This window comes from Syngnathus typhle, linkage group LG21, assembly GCF_033458585.1.
Source record: "Syngnathus typhle isolate RoL2023-S1 ecotype Sweden linkage group LG21, RoL_Styp_1.0, whole genome shotgun sequence".
Classification (NCBI taxonomy): domain Eukaryota; kingdom Metazoa; phylum Chordata; class Actinopteri; order Syngnathiformes; family Syngnathidae; genus Syngnathus; species Syngnathus typhle.
The window spans coordinates 6,998,896-7,019,136 of NC_083758.1; the positions used below are offsets into that span (position 1 = coordinate 6,998,896).

Consider the following 20,241-nt stretch of genomic DNA (forward strand, 5'->3'; position numbering starts at 1 on the left):
AGAAAAAAAAAAAAGTCCCAGAAAGACCCAGACGAGATGTCACTAAATATAGAGTGAAGGATCCGAAGAGAGTGATTAATCATTTATTTAGCGCCGGTGTGGCACTGAGGGGAGGGCGATTGGAAAAAACAAAAAGACAGGTGGAAGACAGAGTGCACACCGAGGAGTTAACGTGCCAAGAAAAACACAGAAAAGGCAGAGCAAGTGTCTCGGAACTCACTCGTTGCCCCAGTCCAAGCGGGCCGTGATGTGCTGCTTGACGTCCCGCATGCGGTCGTGGGTGAGGTGGCCCACCAGAACCTGCCTCCTCAGGTCCAAGATTTCATTCATCACGTGCCACAGCCGGTGGAACAAATCCCCCTCGTTCTTCTGAGGGAAGAAGCGAGAACGCTCAAACAATCTGGCGCAAATTATGAAACTTTCATGTGAGCCGGAGACTGGATCCAAACTTTGAAAGGATTTGTGCAAATTAGCTTGGGCGTCCTGCTGCTTTTCAGCCTCAAATGTCTGATGTGTAAGGATTCATCAGCGGCCCAGATAACTTCACGGGTCACAATACGACAAATGAAAATGGCTTTTGGTGATTGAAATGAACAAAGAAGCAAAAAGCTGAAAAGGAATCGGTACCACATAGAGCTGTTTCCACATGGCCCCCCAGTCGCGCAGCGTCGAAGTCATCTCGGTGATGACCGAGTCCTCCACGGGGATGACGGTTTCGAATTGGCCTTTATTCTTGACGTGGGCATTCTTCAGGTGGATGTAACTGGTTGGGAAGATTCCCTGGGGGCCCACGACAAACATCAGGGTTAGCGTTCGGGCTAGCGTAGCTATATGTTAGCCAGATTATGCAGAATCTAAAATAAAATAAAATAAAATAAAATAAAATAAAATAAAATAAAATAAAATAAAATAAAATAAAATAAAATAAAATAAAATAAAATAAAATAAAATAAAATAAAATAAAATAAAATAAAATAAAATAAAATAAAATAAAATAAAATAAAATAAAATAAAATAAAATAAAATAAAATAAACAGCTCTCCAAAGGCTATCTACCTTGACATTTGGATTCTTCAAGATGAATCCTCGGTACCAGCCTGCAGAAAGCAAGCGCCATTGGGTTATTTTCATCATACCATCGAGCAACATGGCACAGCATGTGTGGTAAATATAATGTCAATATTCTGTCTATTTTTTTAAAGGGAGCAAGATTTTGCAGGATTGCTAAGTGAGTGATGTCATTCTCCTTTCACCGCTGCCGTTAGAGATGAACACGCTTATCGAGACGGCAACGCATCTGGAAGCGACAGCTGACTATTTCAAGATCTGGATCGACGTTGTGGAAAAACGCAGAGAGTGCTGTTCAAAGACAAAATCACACCGCCGCTGCGTGTCGGCGTCAACACTTTTGCAGTGTTTTGAAGTGTCGGCAGCGACGTGAGGCAAAGCCATTAGCCCGCCTCTGTAACTGTCACGCCGCTTGTCACTCAGCATCCTCGCTGTTGATGATCTCGCCGCTGCTGTTGCCTTCTGGGCAAAGTCTTCCATTGGCTGGGCTATTGTCAACTTCCTAGGGATGCGTGTGTGCAAGGCCACATTCCTCTGACTGACTGCCTGTCTCCGTGTACAAACAGGAAGAGAAAGTGAGGACAAGTCAAAAGGGGAGAATTGGCGCGGTTAACCTGACAACCACACAACCGAAACCTGAACAGGAAATCTGGTTTGTTAAGTTCCATTGCGCTCGATGCCTTACAGAATGTATGTACCACCTAACAATCCCCAAAAGTAGATTTTCCATCATTACAAGAGGAGCTCAAGTGGACTGACAGCAAAATTGTGTACGTGGGAGCAAAACAGACTCGGCGTGGGCTGGACGGCTGGAAAAGCAGTCAGCTAGCTCCCTTGAAAGAAAACAGCAGCCAGTGTGATTTGACGCCGTCTTTAAAATGAGAGCTGAGCTGTTATGTGGTTTGGGCATGTGTGATGAAAAAAAATGAACAATAAAAATCTTGGCTGAGCTTCAATTGAGTCGTTTTTGATTAGGAAGTGTGTCCGGTTAATGTTTGGCGTGGTAATACCAACCTTCACATTTTTCCAGGATCTGCACCGTGTCGCCAATTTCCAACGGGAGGCCGTGCTGGACGGTGCCTCGGAAACTGGCCAGCACTGCGGACAGCAACGGCAAAAAAATTCAATATGTGCATTCTTTATGATTGGATTCCCTGCCTGAGTCAGAAAACTGACAATCAAAGCAGCTCGGAACATTTTTGGTCTTTCAATAAAATCTGACGGGTCACAAGCAGGAGAGAGGGAGGGGGCGGGGTGAATGGTGTGACAGAGATGCAGTGTGTCAGACGGGTGTGCGCAAGGTGAACATGTCAACGCTCATCTCCATCACCAGCCATGATGCTGTCACACTGGCGCTTCATGTCAAGGTTGTCAGAGGAGATAAGCTGATCTTTGAACAAAAAGGAACCGCTACCATGCTATTGGCCCATCTAGGTCCTGGACAGAATTGCTAAATTTGAAGAAAAAAAAAAAAATGGAACAATTCAACGATGCAAATCGAATGCATGTCATTCAAATTCAGTGTTTGCTGTCACATCTTTCAGCTCATTAAACATGCAAGGTAGGTGTCAATGCCTGCGCTAACACCTCAAGCGTCAGTACCGAGTGTGCAGCTTTATATTTAGACGTGTTGCATGCTAGCTTGTGCTTTGGCTGTTTAAGATCAAACATATCTATTTGTTTCAAAAAATGCCTAACCCTAACCCAACTATTTAAATTACTTCCAGAACAAAATTAGAGTGATAGTCCGAAAGTGTAGCGCCAACTATTGGCAAGGAGGGCTTTTTTGTTTGGTTTTTAGGATAAGTATCAGGATAGCTTCACAAGTACCCTTAAAAAAATACTGAGACGGAATATTTCAGCTGTGCTTGCATTTTGGTGGGGTTCACGTGCTTCCCGCCGCTCTGCAGAGGAAGTGGTGAGGCCGACCGACGAGGCTTCTCGTCAGATGGCTCTAACAGGTGTTTGCCGCTTCCACTCGAAACCCCGGCTTGTCAAAGCACGTTAAATTGGGCTCGCTCGTCGCTGCTTCAAAAGAACAAACGCAGCCGACGTGCAACGGCAGTGCGGGGAAAAAAAAGCCCATTCAAAACGTGTAGACTGATTAAAGGAGGCTGGAGTACCTGATCGTATTTTACAGGCAGATTAGGTTAAATTCAGGAGTATTAAAAAAAAAAAAAAAAACAGACATTCCACTCATCTTAAGGGACATCTTGACCTCCTTAGCTTGACTCCTTCTTCTCCCTGACTGATCTGACAATGATTCACCCGCGTAATCCTCTCCCACGTGTTCATTATACAGCATTTATATCATTAATATGCTAATTTGCTAACGCAGCAACCGGTGGCGTTCCCCTCGCCGGCATCGCTGCCAAATGCACGCTTCATGAATATTCAACTGGGAATATACAGAACGTGTGAGCATTACGAAACACGCCAATAAACACTTGCCGTGACGCGCTCAGAACGAGCACGGCAAAAAAGAGGAAGCGGCACTTCTTTCCCCGCTGTTTCGCAATACTGGAAGTGCAAACAAACAGAAGTGAAATACATCGAATGGTAAGAACAATCATCGTTGCTTTCTGTTGCGCATGTTCACTGGGTCAGACCTGACGTGTAAAGCCGCCAAACCACCAGATGGGTACTTTTAGTCCGCCGATGTGACATGGAAACATTCCGACTCAAACCAAAACTAGCCGAGCTATGCTTTGTCTCGGCCAACGCTGCGAACACTGTTTCCTAAATCAAAGGGCCCTTCCGCATTTATCTCGCACTCTGTGGTGAAGTTTAAAAAAAAAAAAACTTTAAATACATCCCGCGACCTTATAAGTCTGGGATTGTGGTTAGCGACGCAAGTTGGATGACAAACTCTCCAAAAACACAAGGAAGACAATTTTTAGTGCGATTGTATGAGTTAAGAAACCGTTTGGGAAAACAGTCGCGGCGATGTAGCGCTAGCTTAACAAGCTAGCACAAATGGTGGCGTCCCGGAAAAGCATTCGGTGGTGCTCAACACATTTCTCAGTCTCCCGCAAACAAATTAGCCTGACGCCACAAGGTTACCAAAGGTCAGGCGCGAGCTATTGCTCGTCGCTAGGGAGGCCTTGAACGCCGTAAGATTAACAAAACCACCAAATCACACTGCAGAAGCGCAACCTTACTTACTTTTTGGAAATAGCAACACTTGCAAATGCTAAGATATTCTACAGGACACCGAATGAATTCGATATTCTATCAGGTACGTTGGTCCGGTTCCTCTGAACATAGGTCAGTGAACCGGATCACGTTAATCTGCTTGCTAAAAGCATCCGTTCGAATTTGCTAAGATTCCTAATCCCCCCCAGAGCGTGACATCATCATCACTTTCACACATTTGTGAAGAGAAGCATCCAAAAAGGAAGTGTGATCCAATAATTGAGTCTGGATTAATGTTCGGTCGTCATCGGCATCTGTCGCCTCTCCGGGGGCGCCGCGGATTTTCAGTTTTCCGGCTCAGGTCGGGCTGACCCCCCTACGCACCTTCCCGAAAGAGGAAAGCAAAAAAAAAAGACGCAGGCGACTAAACATCTGCCTGGCTCTGCCACCCAACTGTTAAAAGTAGGCGGCGCATTCGGACTCGCAGAAAAAAAGCCTCTCCGCTTCCTTTAGCAAGTAGGTGGCATCGACCTCCATCTGCACTTCAGGCTCTCTTGAATCAAATAAAAAAAAAATTATGCCGCATGCAACTATAAACACACAAAAGTGGCGTCAGGTCTCCGAGTGTGACCTTGCTTTGTGAGACACACGCAAAATCTGACAGGGCTGCATATTTTACCGTCTCGCCGACTTTCCATGGCTTCGGGCCATAGCAACACGAGTTAGCATGATCAAGTTAGCGTGATCATCACTTAGACTGGCAACTCTTTCTCCAAACATCTTTTTGGGAGAAACGCCGCAAAGCCTCCCCACAAGTTCCAGTAGAGCGCAACCACCGAGACAGACCCAAGTCGCTGGGAATGCAAATGAGAGGAAGACGGCCAGTGCCAAATTTGTTATTGCACGTCTCGTCAAATGTGGCACGTCAACCACCGAGAGTCTCATTTAGCCTAGTTTGCCGCAAACAAGCTCAAAGACAAAAAAGGCGAGGCGGATGAAAGAAGCATCACAAACAGCTGAGCGTTGCTCCCTGCGGATCCGAATCCCAAATTCTGTCTAGTCGTTATCTCACACATTGGCTTTACATCCTGGCCCAGTAGCCTTCATTCAGCGAGATAAAAACAAAGCCCTCAGTGAGAGGCAGACTGGATAATTGTGTGCTTTTTGAGACAGTCAATGAAAGACTGCAGTGTTGGAGGTCTCCATTGAAGTGGATGCGGGTCTCCATGTGAAACGCACGGATCTGCCGAGACGCAGAAGGAAGTCTCGATTGATAAGCGCGGGCTCGCCTCGACAGACGGCGCTAGCCTCGGAGCGCGGCCAGATCGACTGAAGACAAAAACAGGGCCTCCACTCAAGGACACACAGATGGCAGGTGCTTCACAAGTACAAGCCAATGGAGCGGACCTCATTATCGGCCAGGCCCGTCGGCCAGTTTGGGCGGATTGGAAAGTGGTAGTTTGCAGGACGCTCAATGTCAAACATGAAGTCAAAAACTACAAAGTCACAAATGTCAACTCTGTACTTTTGGAAAGAAAAGCACGCCCTTGAGAACTTCTTCAGGGGAGCTTTCAAAAGATGAATGGTCATAAAAAATTGCTAGCAATATCTGTATTTCTTTAAAATTAAGACAAAAATTTGTCTTCGGGGGCCGTATAAAATGATGTGGCGGGCTGTATCTGGCCCCCCGAGCCTCAGGTTGGACACCCATTGTCTAGTGACAAGGTCACATTTTTGTTATCCAGTAAGTAATTAAGCAAAGACCGCAGACACCTCCCAAAATAGTTTATTAGCCAAGACAAAGATTCAGTGAATGGACCCGGGCAACAATAAAACAATAGCCGGGGTTCTTTACTAGGGCTATTTCTCGTCAAGAACAATGGCCAGATGACAAAACAGTGCCAGCGGAGACGGACAGCGAGCGAGGCGGGATCACTCAGTCAGCCAGCCAGCCCGAGCCTCGGAATAAAAATAAAACGTTTTCATGTGATATGCGTTGGCCTCTTCATGAGCCACAACATATGGAAAATGAAGGAGCCAGTGTGCGGCTGCTGTGTCTATACTGGCACGGCTTCTCATTCTTTCCTATAAAAAGGAGCCTGGCGGCTTGGATTCTGCGGTTTGTTGTCTTGCCAATGCTACCAACATCTGCAAGAAGTGGAGATCAATAGAAGTGCACAACAATAGATTTCCAATCACCAGTTGGACGAGAAAATGTCTCCGTACTTTAGTTCCCGATTTTATTTTCGGTCTACAAACTGACAGGGTGGTTCTACTCAAGCCCTGAAGGGTTGGACTGATTAGTCAACTTATCGAGGGGAACCCACTGGCCTTCACGTCGTCTGGCATTCCAGCAGGATAAAGAAGGTTCAGCTGTCGTCCAGGCTATTTTACTGTACCCAGGATTCCGTCGGTGGATGGTGGAGGATTGTTCCACAGGGGGGGGAGCGAGGAACTTCTGGCATGTCTGGTGTGGATGATTATCAGAGACAATGAGGTATTGGAAAGAGTCTTTGTAGAATCCCTATGGATTGTGGAACATGTATCGAATCGCCCAAACTCGAGAGTAAGACGGATTCATAATGGCTCTCTTCCTGTTAGGCACCTCGGATTCAATTGAATCCCAATTCCCCGGTAAATCCGGTAGATTAAATTGGACGTGGCTATAGTCACGTTGACAAAAATCAACCTAAGGATGAGGGGGGAAAACAAAACTGTCCCAGTTTCGCCATTTAGGTCAGTGACGGTGGATGGTGGTGATTAAATAAAAGTATTCCCAAAAAAAAAAATCTACAGGAGGGAGATGTAGATGAAGAGGAGGGACGGGCAAGGCTGGAGTGATTAATTTCCTCTTTGTTTTTCTCCTCCCACCGTTGTACAAAGCAGAAAAGGTAACCTCATTTATGGGCCCATTCTACGCCTGGCACTCGCTGGAGGGAAGAAAGTATAAAACACGCTAATGAGCTGTGGAGAAACACAAACATGGCCGCCCGGCTGAGAGGAAGAATACTTTGTCCGTTGACAGCCCGTCCTATTATTGTCTCCTCGTTCTCCTGGCCTTGTTCTTGGTTGATTTGTACCGGATACTGTGATACAAAACTCGTGGATTGTCAAACAAAAATCCCCACAGACTGGAATCTTATCGGAAGACTACCCGGCGAATCGTTAGCCACGTTCAGGCTCTGAATCTGTATTCCTCGGTGACCACGGTGATGCTAAGGTCACTGGTGCATTAGGGCAAAGAGGATTATGGCTACAGTCCAGATGAGGGTCCCGGGGGAGCTTACGGGTGGGCCCATCATCACTGATGATGTCTGGAAACCCATCCAAATCAATCATTCATTCCCATAACCGCAGTTGATCTCCGACGAGGCAGTCGGGGGAAAAAATATTAACCTTCCGTGTATTCCTTGAGCATGCCGAGAGCTAATCCTACAGGAGGCGCGGTATGATCCGTTTGCGGGTCACTATTTATAGATTCTCCACGCTCATTAGGTCAGCACGGCAGAGGAGAAGGCTCAAAAAGGTCCAGAACGGGGCATCCCGTTCGTTTATCTTAGCATTTCAAAGGGCGATGAAAAAACAAATAGGTCTCATTTCACAGCATAGCTTGAAAGCAGCCAGCCCTTGAGGTGTGAACAATGTCCACCAGGGAAGGAGTCCAGTTTCAAAGAAGCACAAATCACTGACTTGCTTTTTTCCTGCTCTTTAAGTGAGCATGAAAGACTGAAAGCTGATCCAGAGATTTGCCAGCATCAAGGTCAGAACGGAGCCACTGAAATAAAAAGGGAGCCGAAAGATTTCCATTATTGATCCATGTCGAATTATTTTTTGTCGCGGGATCAGAGACTCGTAAATATTGTTCAAATATTTTAATAAGATAAATAGTTATAAAAATTGCTAGCAATATTTTTGAAAGTGAAGACTATTTGCAATTTTAGTAAGGACACAAAGTTGATGTCGTGGGCCAGATCTGGCCCCCGGGCCTCGGGTTTGACACCTAACTCATTCACCACCATTGACGGTTATAGACAACAAACTGGATTGGCAGTGAATGACTTAATCGTGAAGATTACTCTAAGTCAAGAGCTATTTTTACATTTTCAGCCCCCCCTCGGGTTGGCGGGGGGGAGAAACCCCCACAACCCGATCTCTCTCGCTTGATCAACAAAGCCATCTGTCGTCAAACAGAATCTGGCCATGAATCCCAGTGAAACGTGGACGTTTGCTAAGTGCCACATGCTGGATTATTTCCATGCTAGCGTTTGTATGTATATTATCTGGGGCCAGCTCTCAACACAAATTGCTTGTTAGCAAGAATAGCCGTGCGGCCTCATCGGGGGTTGGAAAAACCATCGGATGGCGGAGGTTCCTTTTCAATTGTCATATTTTCTGCCATACTCAAGTCTCCGTACGCCATGCGGCGGTCAAACAAAAGGCTCCCACGGTGGTTTCCTCTCGCCCACACAAAAGGGGATATGTTTCAGCTACTTTTAGAAGCAACACTTGACGCTTAGAGGTCCTCGGACTCCCACCCCTGAGGCCGGGGAGTGATTGAAGTCGGAAAAATGAAGACGCCAGGTGGACGCTCGATGAGGTTAAGCTTGTGGCGAGCGGGGGGGAGGGGGTGGGGTGGTTCACTTCAAACCAAAGTGGATTTTTTAAAAAAGGCAGTGAGATTACCACGGGACTGACATAATATCAAACAAAATGTAAATAGATGAGGAAATACTATTTGCTAGTTATGAGGCTTGTAAAAAAATATTTTAAGCAGAAGACATGAAGATGCACAAAACAAAAAAATCCAGATTTATTTTTTTTTTTTTATCTCTGTGTGGGGCAAAGTGGGTCGCGACAGATTTAATCAACCTGATTAATTAAAGCAGTGGCACTCAACATAATGGTTTATTTAGACGATTCGTTGTTTGCAATCATTTATCTATATATTATATTATATTATATTATATTATATTATATTATATTATATTATATTATATTATATTATATTATATTATATTATATTATATTATATTATATTATATTACATTACATTACATTACATTACATTACATTACATTACATTACATTACATTACATATTTTAACTCCTTGGACTGTGACTGAAAAAAAAGCTAAAGAAAAAACAAAAAAAACGGAGCTAAGCTTCATCCATCGCTAATCTCATTTAACAGCATTTGTATACAGAAAAAAAAGGGACAGAAGAAGCGTAAAAGAAAAAAAAAAAAAAGCAGTTTACAGCCGTTTCAAATCTCATTGCAGCGTAAAACACGCCTCCAAAGAAAGCATAACATGTTTTGTAAGATTTGAGAGTGGCACACCAAAGATCCTCTCGCGGGGTTGAAGAGGCTCTCCTAAGCCGCCGCCGCCGAGCATCTGTAGTGCTTTATCATTTCCGAGACGTGAGCTCCACCGAGGCTTGCACATGCGATAGTGTGCGGGCTACAAATAAACAAATTATGCATAAGCAAGCACGTTTTGGAATATCTGGGACAGATGAGTATGGATTTGAAGGAGTACGAGATAAAGAAGGATGAGGCTTGAGCAGGTGGGGGTGGGGGGGGAGCAGAGTGTGAGATAAGGGTCAGGCTAGTACTACCTTGGAACACGCAAGACCCAGGCAGGAAATGGGGCAGGAGGAAACAGGACTTAACGTCTTTTTCATGCTCGACTACGGAAGCACGTTTTGGATTTCTTTTCAAAATTCATCCAACCCTTTTTGCTTTTGCTGGGAATGTTTCTCTTTGAAGTAAAACATCGACCAAAGACGGAATTAAGGGTTGAAAAGACAAGTCAAGGTCAAACGGCAGCTTTCTTAAGCGCTATCAGTCCAAAGACCTTTCGGGCCTTCTGGCTTACTTTGGAATTAATCCTGACAAACCCGCTGACCTGAACGGCACGAGAGGGCTTGCGAGTGAAACTGAACTTCCACGCTGAGCTCATGCCGTTTCCTATTGGCATTATTGGCACCATTTAGGTCACGGTCACTAAAGCAGGTTGAGTATTTAGCGGTACTATAGTTAGGCTTACTTTTGCATACATCTCTGCATACCTTATAATTGAAAAAATAAAAAATATATATATTTCTTTATTTTATATAATATAATATAATATAATATAATATAATATAATATAATATAATATAATATAATATAATATAATATAATATAATATAATATAATATAATATAATATAATATAATATAATATAATATAATATATAATATAATATAATATAATATAATATAATATAATATAATATAATATAATATAATATAATATATGACAAGTACATTTGTTTAGTTTGAACTAACTGCTCCCAGCTAGCTCGGACACTTGTATTAGCTCTCAATATTACATGATCACATCTCTCCCTTTTTAACGAGAATATTAATAATGAATCCCCCACGTTGACTTAAGTAACTTGAGCAGCTGAGCAAAAAATAGCTTTGACTAAAACCAGCAGTATGGGGAAATGGAAGCCTTGAGGTCATTACGATTACACTGGGTCACACACACACACACACACACACACACACACACACTAATCGATGTACACTTCCTTTATGGTCAATACGGGCCGGCCGTGATTACAGCCGCAGGAAACGGAGAACTGACACCACGCCAACGTGTGCAATCATTTTTTTTACACAATGAACGAGGATGAAAAACAAGTGTCTCCCGGCGCCTCTCACCTGCCAATCACAGTGATTGGCATCGGCAGGCACCCCAATTGTTTTTTTTTTTTGTATGAAAATTCCACGCCAATCATATTTCCCCGTTCGGCCCATCTTCCACTAACACATCCCATTAACCTCCAGTTCACACATTGATATCGAGAAGTAGCACCACAGCGGGTTGTTTTGGAAATGTCCTTGCCAAATTTCATGATTGTTCTCCAAAAAAATGAATCCAGGACTCATATATAAAATATGGATGCCACTGGAGTGGAAAAGCAGCAGGAAAGCCCGTGTCAGCCCCCCCCCCCAGGGGTGGCCTGTCATAACATCATGCATAGCTGTGGCCTAATGTTGCATGTGGGCTTGTCTGTGTCACCGCCAACAATGGGATAAGCTAGCGAGAAGTGGCAAGGAGGGGAACCTCATTCCTCGCGTTCCATTCATCTCCTTCTTCCTTACATCTTTGTGTTGACAGATGCAAGTAAGCGTTCACATCAATTGCAGGGCGAAATAAACAGAGCGTGGATGAATTGAACAACGAAGCGGCAAGGGCATTTTCTCATCTTTGCGTAACAATGCATTTCAATTATTATCCAGTGTGTCTGCACAAAAAAAAAAAGGACGGCCGTAGTTGAACACAACAATTATAGGCTGTATTTATTTATTTATTTATTATTTATATTTTACTTACTTTATTTATTTATTTTTTATTTATATTTTTACTTACTTTATTTATTTATTTTATTATGGGATTTATTTTTTTCCTAATCCATTGTCTTCAACATCTGTTCAACTGACAAGAGGGAGTGGGGGGGGCGGGCCGCCGACATGTCCCATGTTGACGTTGGCGAAGGGGCGCCATCTTTGCAGACGGAGACGAGGCGGCAGGCGGGGAAGCAATTAAAAGCTGCTAGGCTTCACCTCAACACACTTCACCTCCCCCCCCCAAAATTCTATCCATACCTCGCTTTGGGGGTTTTGCTGCATTACGGGATTGCGGCGAGAATGGTGGAATGGGCGCCCCGTTCGGAAACAACCTGCTAAACCCCCTGTGGAGTCCAAGGGGGGGGGGGGGCAGAGCGGGTGCCCCTTGACAATAAACCCGCCCCTGACACGCGCCAGCACCCACAGTGACATCCCCCCATGGGAGGAGGAGGGGGGGGCCGGGGTCTCCTTCCCAGCCAGGCCTCCGGCGACAAACAAGCAATAATCCGACGAGCTCTTGTTCCGTTTGGAGGTTCCGACGTAGCTTATAAATCATCGTTCATAACGCACGCAGACTTTTGACGCACGCCAGCTCGTTAAAATAGTTTAATTATGCGCTTGTGATGAGCAATGATACGCTTGATTGGTTTTAACAAAAGGTCTTAATGAGGAGAGGAGGCGGAGTCTGTCTGGGGGCATAATGTGACACTACGTCGCCTTGAGTGACTTATGGAGGAGATATGCGTTTTCATATTTGATCCAATCTGGAAACTCAACTTTGAAAGGTTCTGTGCGACCTCGTCACCTACTCGCGTCGATGCCCTGAAGTCATGCCAACACATCTTCAGATGTGTTTTTGGTGTTTCACAACAGGAAAACACCGGTTCCTTCCTCAAACCTAAAAAGGGGACCCATACAAAAAAAAACAAAAGATGTTCTGCTAGCAAAGAATGTTTCAAAAATGAAATTGCACTTATTCAAGCAGAAGGGATGGAGTACTTTTAATCCAATTAACGGCAGATTGAGGGGGACAATGGTGACTACCCAGCCTTAAATATGAATATCCTCCCTCTAATCCAGCCCAAGTGGACTTTGAAATTGGATAGTCTGCAATTAAAATGGGGATCCTGCAGACTGGATGGAGGATCTGTGGACCGTTTATTTTTTATTTTTTGCCGCCAGGAATAGGAAGTTAGGGGGAGAAGTCCAGAACGTTGACTGTACTAGTTGATTTTTAGGTCACGGTGGTAAGGGTAGCCTCAAAGTGCAGAGGCGGGACAGGATGGAGGAGGCAAAAAAACAGAAATTGATTATGGGGAATTTTAGGAAGCATCACTCCCACACTGCAGATTTATATCTCAAGGGAATGTTATTATGAGACCTTTAACACGCTCACATCTCAATGATCATGTCATTGTGAGGAAGAGGCGGAGCAGGAGGAGGGGGGTGGAGGGGGTAGCAAATAGGAATTCACACCACACAAGCAGGAATAAAAGACTGTGTTACCCCCCCCCCCTTCCTCCTCCAGCTTCCTACATTTGGTTTGTGTAGGCTTGTTTGTCTTGAGTATTTGAATTACAACCTGAAACAATGCAGTCAAGGATGTTCGCATCTTAATGAGAATTAAGTAATGAAGTAAATCTGCACAGAAGTGATTCAATGAATAAAAGAGACAAAATATTTAAGATGCTGTTCATTTAGCAACCCGTGGGGGGCGGGGGTGTGAGGAGGAGGAGAGGGGGGGGGGTCACAGCGACAACACTGTGCTTTGCAATGTGGCAGTCAACCTCTCATCATTAGATCGGATGCTTCCCATTGTTTGTAAGGGGGAGAAAAACAACAAAAGCACCCCCTCGTAATAAACAATCAAATGCAAAACATCACCGCGTCAGTCAACGCAGCGCTCGTATTGCACTTTGTCATTCAACAAGACAAAATGCAATCAACTTACCGACGCCGTATTTTTCCTGCTCCGTAGGTATCCACATATTTCCGGCGGGTGCTTTCAAGTTTGACGTGCAAATAGCGGCGCCATCAGATGCATTCTACTGGCGTGCTTTCCTCCGCTCCGTAGTCGGAGTCATTGTTTGGATTTGCAAAGCGAGAATGCGCCGCTGCCACGGCAGCCGCAGCTGGTCGAGGTACGGAGTGTGGTGCGTTCAGGTATCATCGGAAATCTAGCTACTACGCGGACGTGATTTGACAGTTGAATCTGACGTGGTGACACTGATTTCATTTGGACTCGTTTATCTATTTAAGGGCAAATTTGTGGATATAATAACTAGTGGTGAGTCAATAACACGGACGTTGGAACTTTATGGCGTTTTTCAAAGCGTGATACGTTTTCCGTAATTATACAATACTAGGCATTCAACGCAAACGACATTGTAATTAAGACTTCATTTTACTATTATTATCTGGAATGACCTCTAAATAGTTTCATTTACGTTCACGCTAACAGTTAAGGTTTTAAACGGTCGAATACACAAATGTCCGAGGTGTATTTGAATGCTCCTGCCCGGGCAACACAGCCAGAAAGGACCGCGTTGCATTGTGGGTGTTGTAGTAGCATCCGGTGACGTCAATGTGGTTTTAAGAAGCGGTCTTCCCATCATGTCACATTTAATTAGAAAGGAAAGAAAGAAAGAAAGAAAGAAAGAAAGAAAGAAAGAAAGAAAGAAAGAAAGAAAGAAAGAAAGAAAGAAAGAAAGAAAGAAAGAAAGAAAGAAAGAAAGAAAGAAAGAAAGAAAGAAAGAAAGAAAGAAAGAAAGAAAGAAAGAAAGAAAGAAAGAAAGAAAGAAAGAAAGAAAGAAAGAAAGAAAGAAAGAAAGAAAGAAAGAAAGAAAGAAAGAAAGAAAGAAAGAAAGAAAGAAAGAAAGAAAGAAAGAAAGAAAGAAAGAAAGAAAGAAAGAAAGAAAGAAAGAAAGAAAAATAAATATAAGCACAAAGTGATAATATATTATGCTTTAAACTAAAAAAAAAAGTTGTGTGCTCAAAAAAAGGCAACAAAAGTTGTGTTTGTTTTGTTTTTATTTATATTTTGACAATGTACTTGTGTACACCACACATCTCATTTCTTGCTCGAGGTGCATAACATGACCTTGACCAAAACCATGAACACACACACACGCGCCCGCAAGCACACAGCTTGAAGTGGGACAACCGATGCATGAAAAATGGATGAGTGTCTATGAAGGAAGCTAAAAAGTGGAGAAGGTTGCATAGCCCAAATGAAAAGGCGGCTCAGTGTGTGTGTGTGCATAAAGAAGTGAGTTTGCACATGTGCGTGCCTCTATGTGTGCATGTGCACCAAATGTCACACCATTTTTATGAGCAGGCTGTGTCCTCACTCCTTAATACACCCAATTCCACTCAAATACACACACACTCTCGGGTTCTCATCATCTGTCTGGCTCACAGTTTGAGTACAAAAAAAAAAATCGAACCGTGTTCCGAAGCTCATGCCTTCTGCTGTACCCATTAATGACGCTTTCAAAGCGTCAAACATGTCGCTCTGTCCCATTAGCGCTTATCATGTCCATTTATACGTCTAGTTTGTCTTTTCATTGGTGAATTATGAATGAAAAAAAAAAAAGCTCTTGCATGCTGGGAGCATCACGGCTTGGTTGTCACCCGACTGTCTTTTACAGTCTTGCACAAAAAAAGATTCCAGTGGACCTTTTTAATTAAAAGAAACCAGACTGAATGGGATTAGTAGTACAGTACATGCTGCCTCGCTTCGGTCATTCTGATTGGAGCTTTGGGGGTAAATTGTTGGATTGTAGAATGTTCTACTCCGCATATGAATAAATCATAAGCGCAAGAGGGGGGGGGGGGGGTTAGTAGCGCAGTAAAAGAAAAAAAGCCCGCAGATTCATCCCATGGAGGACCAGAGAGGTGATCTCGTTTCCGAGTGATGTTTTGCGACTGCGAATCAATGTGTTGTCAACATAATGGCAGTGCAACGAAAGCAAAACGTGAAAACAGAAGTGGGACTTGCTACTCCTGAGAAATAAGAGGGAAAACATTGCATGATTTAAAAAGACTTTTCCCCTGCCGTGCGGTTATAGCAATAAAAATACGAAAGGGTACCGTATTTTCCGGCCTATAAGGCGCACCGGCCTATAAGGCGCACCTTCAATGAATGGCCCATTTTAAAACTTTATCCTTATATAAGGCGCACCGGACTATAAGGCGCACCATTAATGCATCATGTCAGATTTTTAATCCAAATCAAATCATTCTCCATTTTATCTTTTTTATTTCAACTTCAGACGAAAACAAATTACTTTATAATCATAAAATAATGATCCATAGTCTTTTTGAGTCATGATTCATAGTCTTCAGCGGGCCACTTATGATTGATTTCATGACACAATGCTTTGGGCCAGTTTAAATTTAGGAATTTGGTCCATATATAAGGCGCACCGGGCTATAAGGCGCACTGTTGGTTTTTGAGAAAAATTTAGGTTTTTAGGTGCGCCTTATAGGGCGGAAAATACGGTACTCAAGATTGTACCTTGAGGGACTCCTCCTGTTCATAAAGGAAACACAGCACATCATGTGATCATCTGTTTGAATAAGAACAAAATATGATGATGCGTCCTACACGGCTTTGTTTTTATTTACATAACAAGTATTGATTTAAAAAAAAAAGATTTGCAACAAAGCAGGAAGTGTGGGTCGAAAAAAAACATCCCACAGCTTGGACGCAGCAGGCAACATCCTCACTTACAAAAGCAGCAGGTCTCCAGATATAAACATGGAAAGGAAAAAAAATAGAATCTTCATAATGGACACGTTCTGGACTTTCCTCTAAAACGCTGCCCCACTTAGGGTAAGTTCCGATGGCCACGGACATGTGAGAGCAGAAGCTCACGTCGGATTATGTCCATTCCTCGTTAAGCCTTTGAGCGATTCAAACATCTAAAAAGATTTCCGCCTCACGTGTTTGTGCATCAAAAAGATGATTCGAAATGTATTTTTTGTCACCTCGCGGCACCGCCGAGGGGATTTTTATTGGACTTCTAAGAAACAGGAACGACTGAGGCCATTTGCTGAGCGTTGACGTCACAAAATGGGGTAATGAAAAACTGCAACTGGACCGGTCAAGCGCTTTCATTTGTGTCATGTTACCACTTAAAAAGTCATAAAAAGCAAAAGCCTCTTTTTTTTTTTTCTTCTAAGGTTTGCTTGGTGACATGCTGCTCCAGATTGAGTGTGTTTTTATGACTCACACACCCCGTGCTGTCGCACTCTGTGGCTGCAAAATTATAGTTTTGCACCACCTGGACCTCCCCCCGCCACCTCCCCGAAAAAAAAAAACCCCGATTGTGCCCGCAAGTGTATGACAGATGGCATTCATAAATGATTTTGCAAGATCACGTTCAACGCATCATGTCCAATTTCTACACCGGAGCAGTAGAGCGAAACCATTATTATTTTTTTGGGTGGAGTCAATATTACACGATTATTTTTTGTCAATGTTATAATTTTATAGGTTATCACTATTCTTAGAATCGATTATCTTGTTTTACTTATATTTTATTGTACTTTATTTACTTGTTGTCGATGAACGGATTCATTTTGACATACCGTTTTTTTCCGTGTATAGTGCGCAAAATTTAACGAATTTATTGTCCTAAAATCGGGGGTGCGCATTATACATGGGTACAAACATTTTTTAATTTTTTTTTTTTTTTAGAAAACAAAACCAACAACAGGACTGACCGACAAAGTCGTGGAACAAAAAGACAGGGTGACATTACCAAAGACAGGAACAGAAAGCAAACAGACACCATGACAGTAACACATGCAATGATCCGACGGTGAGCGAGGGGCAGACAGGACTTAAATACAAAACACGTTACATCGATTGAGGTGACGCAGGAAGAGAGGGGCGACGCGAACAGAAACTATGGCAACCTAGACACATAGCAAAACTGGGGACGAGACGTGACAAATGTCCCTCGAAATGAAACTTGAAATCACCAAGTTTTGGTTTCCAAGGGTGTGTTTATTCCTCTTCAACGTCTCTCCCATACAGAGACGCCTTTTTCACGTCCGGCTTTTTTCCAGCATCAGCATGCCATTTTTAGGGTGCGTATTATACATGGGGGCGCACTGTACACGGAAAAAAACGGTATCTCAATTGATGTAAAAATGCAATGCAATGTTGGATTTAAAGTGATGGCAAAAGTCAAGTGCGCAGGGGAAAAAACAATATTTTCGGATCAGCGATTCCCCAATGCCAGATTTATCTTTGGTAGAAATGGACTAAAGTGTATCTAAATAAAGGAGGAAACACTGAATCATGCGGTTCCTTTTTTTTTTTTTTTTAAGCTGAGTGCCGTGAGCAGCGAGCAGACAAGCAAAGTTTTGTTTCTTGGTTTTAGTCACGCGTCTTACTCATACGTGCAAAAACCACAGTGAGTGGCCAACGGCCCGAATGACACACTTGCTCTTTATCTGCCCGGGCTTTTCCATCGGCACCTCGGCCCGGTGGGTGTTGGTGCCGCTCGCACCGTCGCCTCCAGGCCGCTGCTGGCGTGAGTGGATCTTTTCAGGCCTTTCCCTCAAACACAAATAATGATCATGACACTGTCAGAAAGGCATTTATTTCTCAAGACGAGCGGCCCGAAATATTTGAAACAACCCACGGTGTAATATTTCATTCGGTTTGACGGACAGATAAGCCAAGTTGGCTTAATGAAATCCGGCTGGTGATCCCAATCTGTGATTTCCTTCCTTATGCGATTAGCTCGGTCGTTATATTGCGTCGATGATGACGCGCGTCGCTCTGGTTCCATATGCGGTTGGGTTGATAAAAATATTTAAAATACAATCAAAATAATAATAATGAAATGTAGTTTTATGTTGTAATATCAGGATTCACCACTAGGTGGCAGACACGGTTACGCTTAAACTGCCTTATACGAAGGATAGTAATTCAATAATATGAAAGTTTCACTCCGCATAAAAAAAATAAAAAAAATGCGGAGGCTGAATCGGTGGAAGGAGGAAGAGACGAAAAAGGAGGAGCGGGATTATGTCAATGACGGATGGATTGCTGATGGATTGATTTGCCGCAATGGCCAGACAAGACAAACAGATTTCCATGCTGGAAAAAAAAAAAATCTGGCAAATGTCAGGCCGAGTGATTTGAAACTCAACCAGAATGTGTGTGTGTGTGTGTGTTGTTTTTTTTCCTGGCAGTATCCAGATTTGAGCACAGATGAACGGCTATACTGTGAAAGATGGGAGGGAGCGATATTTGGAGTTGTTTGGCCTTGGCAACGCCCTGTGCCCGCCGGGCGCTTTTGAAGACGGTTAGCAGCTTCACGTACGTGTGGATCTTTGATCTGTCTGCATACATTAGCTGCATGGAATCATGTGACATGTGAAGAATTCTGATGGAATCCTCTGAAGACAGGTTGGGGGTTGACTCGATGGGTTATATTTTGGTGCACTCGAAAAAAAAAAAAGAAATGTATTAATCGCTCTTTGTGTCTTTTTCAATCAGTGATAATATATTATCATCATAATAATTCACAGTTGCTGATTTACAACTTATTCCTCTATTCACTGTACTGAATTCTGATTGGCTAATTCTTTGTTTTCACATCATATATGATTTTAGCATGCTTTATTTCAAACACTCGGAGTGCAACAGTGTGTGGAATCCCGTCCCCCCTCCCCAGCGTGCCTCGCTTCAGGTTCACAGGAGGTTCCTGTGGCTTCAGTGGGCTGCACCCCCCCCCCGTGGAGCTCAGTGGGTGCTGACCTATTGCAGCCAAAATATCACCCCGGACGAAAGCGGGGTGCATCGGATCGAAGAGGAGTGAGCGGAATATAGTATGGCCAGGTTGGAGTGTGGCAAATATATTACCTGGCTGTATTCATCCACTTTCTATTATGCAAGCCGTGTTTACGTAAGATATTAATCAGTGCCAAACTTCCCCCTCTTTGTGGCCTAGAGGGTTGCCAGGCAACTCCAACAAGGTCTACTTATTGGTGTCCCTGCCATTTTCTGTGCCAAACACACACACATTTAAAACTATTTTGCATCATTCGGAGAGCCCATTTGGTTCTCTGCTCATCAAGTCGTGAAATAATCAAAAGGGTTCTATTTTTGGGAGACAATGCTGGATTTTGTGTGTTGATTGAATTTAGCTGTGAGCTCTCCCACAGCGGCGCAGACCTCCCTATTCCTTTCTAATGTCAGAAAGAGTTGAAATTAGTGACAACATCCGTTTCGCTGATGCTGCCCTAAAAAGTCGTGGGATCTGCCACACCATTGGAGCCACATTGTCTGTGCGCCATCTTCTTTTTTTAGCCGCACGTCCTCAAACATTAGCACGCCGCCGCTCGGACGCGACATGATTTGCGACGGGAGGATCGGCCCATGCCGCTGCCAAAGTGGCGAGCTTTGCAGAAAATAAAAATAAATAAAAAGCTGCGTAGTGTAAAATGCAGCCTTCCACCCTGTGACGGAACAATCATCGCACTGTGCCGCCCCGTCCTCACACTGGCCTTCTTCTGTATGTTAAATGCAGCTGTAGTGCACAGAAGCCGTCCTTATAAGCTCACAAAAAAAAAAAAAAAAAGGCCTCGTCTCCACTCCACAGACATACAATT

At 43.6% G+C, this 20,241-nt stretch overlaps 1 protein-coding gene across 9 annotated transcripts in view; it reads right to left on the reverse strand.

The window, feature by feature from the left end:
- Positions 1-13,769, reverse strand: part of dock4b (dedicator of cytokinesis 4b) — a 44,498-nt gene extending 30,729 nt beyond the window's left edge. For 8 of the 9 annotated variants that reach the window (XR_009710842.1, XM_061268385.1, XM_061268379.1 and 5 more), the window contains exons 1-5: positions 13,556-13,769; positions 2,083-2,166; positions 1,057-1,097; positions 628-780; positions 221-369 (exon numbers count right to left, since the gene is read on the reverse strand). Coding sequence is in view for 8 of the 9 variants with exons in the window: in XM_061268385.1 (XP_061124369.1) it covers positions 221-369; positions 628-780; positions 1,057-1,097; positions 2,083-2,166; positions 13,556-13,592 (464 nt within the window). In the remaining variant the exon portion in view is untranslated. The remainder of the gene's footprint in view (positions 1-220; positions 370-627; positions 781-1,056; positions 1,098-2,082; positions 2,167-13,555) is intronic. The other variant, XM_061268378.1, reaches the window with a different exon arrangement.
- Between the last annotated feature and the right edge of the window lie 6,472 nt (positions 13,770-20,241).